The sequence below is a fragment of the Tupaia chinensis genome, unplaced genomic scaffold (assembly GCF_000334495.1).
Source record: "Tupaia chinensis unplaced genomic scaffold, TupChi_1.0 Scaffold147500_2, whole genome shotgun sequence".
NCBI lineage: Eukaryota > Metazoa > Chordata > Mammalia > Scandentia > Tupaiidae > Tupaia > Tupaia belangeri.
This window is the reverse complement of record NW_006207352.1, coordinates 1,079,707-1,082,615: the sequence shown is the minus strand read 5'-3', so window position 1 is coordinate 1,082,615 and position 2,909 is coordinate 1,079,707. Positions and strand designations below refer to the sequence as shown.

The following is a 2,909-nucleotide window of genomic DNA, read 5'->3' as shown; positions in this document are numbered from 1 at the left end:
CTTGAAGTGGGCCCCAGCTGTCCTAACCACCATGCCACTGGCTGGCTCATGAGCTTCTTTTTCAAGTTTACTAATTTCTACCATAAAAAAGAGAAAGATGTAGAGAGCACAGAGGCAGGCACCCAGAGTGTTCACGTCCAGGCCCCCATCCCCTCCCCGTTCCAGCCACGGGGATCACAGCCACATGGGCGCGCCTGGCACACTCATGGGTCCCAGGACTTTTCCCACGTGGGTCCAGTGGCTTTCCTGCCATGTCACTGTCTAGCCCTGCTAACGTTTTTTATTTTAAGAGGTTTTTGCCTTAGAGCGTGAGTGCTCGCTCACAAAAGAAAGTGAGAAGGAAGTGAGAAATTACCCCGGGGGGATGGCCACACCACAAATCCTTCTCCTCCATTCTCCTCCCAGGATTTTGGGCATGCATGCACAAACACCTGGCATGATTTTCTTTTCTTTTTTTTTTTTTTTATTTTTTTGCTATAGGGCGCATACGCTTGCCAGAGACAGAGAGAAACAGAGATAGAAAAGGAGAAATCACCCCCCAGGGGGGATGGCCACACTGCAATCCCTTCTTCTCCATTCTCCTCTCAGGATCCTGGGCATGCACACACAGGCGCCCAGACTGAGTTTAAGCCACCGCGTCCAGGACTAGAACCGCGGTCGACTACATGGGAGTCCAGTGATGTAGCCATTACGCTAACTGCTGGTCCCCCGGCATGATTTTCAAGCCACCAGGTCCAGGACCTGAATCACAGTCAGCCATGTGGGAGTCCAGAGACATAACTGCTATGCCATCTTGACGTACCCACTATGCCACCTGCTGGCCCCTCACTTGTTTTGTAGCCCAGATCATGTTATATCCCATGTGCTCTTTTGCATGTGTGTGTGTCCAGTTTTCCTATGTCTTTCTTCCATAAATGAGAGCAAGAGCCACGTACAAAGAGGTATCCATGACAAGGGACGACCCTGCCCCAACCCCCCAGCACTCTAGCCTCCCATCCAGCCGAGGCCACAAGCAAGCCTACAGGCCTTCCTAGCCTCCGCACCCAGGGCCTTCCTGTGTGACTCCAGTACCAGCAGCAGCGCCCTACCACCCACATGACCAGGCCGGGCCTCTGGGCGTTCTCAAAAAACGAAAAGTTACTCTCCTCTGAGTACACCTTGGTCTTGTGTTATAAGGTGGTCTGTTCTGTAAACACCAAACGGGTCAGACTGACTGACGATGTTGCTCGGACTGTCCATACTCTCCCTAACTTTCTACCCGCCTGTTCTGGAGAGACCCCAAGTCTAATGGGTCCGAGAATCAAGCACTTTAACAGGACCAAAGAAGCTTACCATTCTGAATCTGAGCCACTTTTTTAGAGATCTCCCCAATGATCTGTGAAAAAAACCAGAAGTATATTATCATGACTTTGAAAATGTCTTAAAGTACATAAAATATAGTTCAAAACTAGTAATTAAAAATACTCATAATTCTGGTTTCAGAGTCACCAAGATAAATAATCTGAGACGTGTTACCCCAGGAAGGTCAGAGCCGCCCATAGCTACCTGTCGTCTCCACTTCTCAGCTTTCGGCAGCTCAGCACACTCAGAGGCGAGGAAAGGTCTTCGTTCCTAGGGGAAGCAGAGCAGTGCATAGTACCGCAGCATGGGTCACACGCGCATCATTCCGGACTCTCAGCCTGTGGCCAGAAGCCAAGAGGTCCGACATCCTATACACTCAGGTCTCTGTTCCAGATGGTCTTCACCCTATCCCTCCTCGGGTCATACAGACAAAAGCACCCACCACACTGTGGCTAGGCCAGTAAAACACAGAAGCCCAGTAACAGAAGGCTAGAGGGGATGCCCACCTCACAGTCTGGGCATGCCAGTCACAAGTCTACAGAAACGTCAGTGTGGAGCAAGCCTACCTACGCACGTGTGTGCACACACATACGCATGTTATGTGAACACAAATATGAGACAGAGAGAAATACCCAAGAGTGGTACATATGACCGTCTGTCCAACCGAGTCTGCTTGATGTGACATCATTATGGTTTCAGTAAGAGCTACTCCCGACATCACACTGTACTTCCTGTTGTTCAACAGGAAACAGAGCTGTGATGACAAGGAGCACCTGGTCATCACATCGCAGAGGACACTGCCACAACATGACGCCATCCCCGCTGTCGGTGGTACCTTACAGTTACTAGAAGGTACAGTCAGTGGGAAGGGTTGGAGTTGGAAGTCTATCAAGAAGAAAATTTCACTGTAACTATTACTGGTACTTCAAAGACCACCAGGAAAGTTTATACCAACCTTCACTTTTCCCTCTTCCAGCTGAGCTTGGCGAAATCTTGCTAAGGCCGTCCTACCAGGGGGAAATGAGACTCTGTTAAATCCTGCTCACAGATTTCTTACCTCCAAGTTCCAGAATGGAGTAGACTCGCTCGTGATCACGTTAGTGTCACATGTTCAATTTAACGGCAGGATAGTCAAGGTTTCTGTGTTCCAAGGAGAAAAGGCTATAAGGCCATGTGTGTTCCTAAATGTTCAAGTACCCAGTTTACTCACACTGAGTGTAAGGGCCGTGACAAACTGCTTACCAAACCGTTGTGATAAGCAATACATCAGAAGATCAAAGACTAGTAAGTTGGGGGCCTGGCTGTCATTCACACAGCCCCTGCACCACTCACAGGAAACACTCACTGAGTTGAAGTTCTGGAGGCTATCAGAAATACTAGCAGAGGTACCAGCAAATGGTGTAATGGTTATGTCGCTGAACTCCCACATGGCCAACCACACTTTGAGTCCTGGACCCGGCGGTCTGAAACTCACACTGGGCGTGAGTGCATATGTGCCCAAAATCCCAAGAAGAGAAGGGATTGTGGCATGGCCATACCACCCACGGGGGGGGGGGGGGGGGGTTCTT

General features: G+C 49.8%; 1 protein-coding gene across 1 annotated transcript in view; it reads right to left on the bottom strand.

The window, feature by feature from the left end:
- Window positions 1-2,909, bottom strand: part of ISY1 (ISY1 spliceosome associated protein) — a gene marked incomplete at its 5' end in the record, with an annotated part of 24,608 nt that overhangs the window by 19,672 nt on the left and 2,027 nt on the right. Inside the window, 3 exons of the mRNA XM_027768813.1 lie at window positions 1,333-1,375; window positions 1,546-1,611; window positions 2,297-2,348. Coding sequence (XP_027624614.1) covers window positions 1,333-1,375; window positions 1,546-1,611; window positions 2,297-2,348 — 161 coding nt within the window. The remainder of the gene's footprint in view (window positions 1-1,332; window positions 1,376-1,545; window positions 1,612-2,296; window positions 2,349-2,909) is intronic.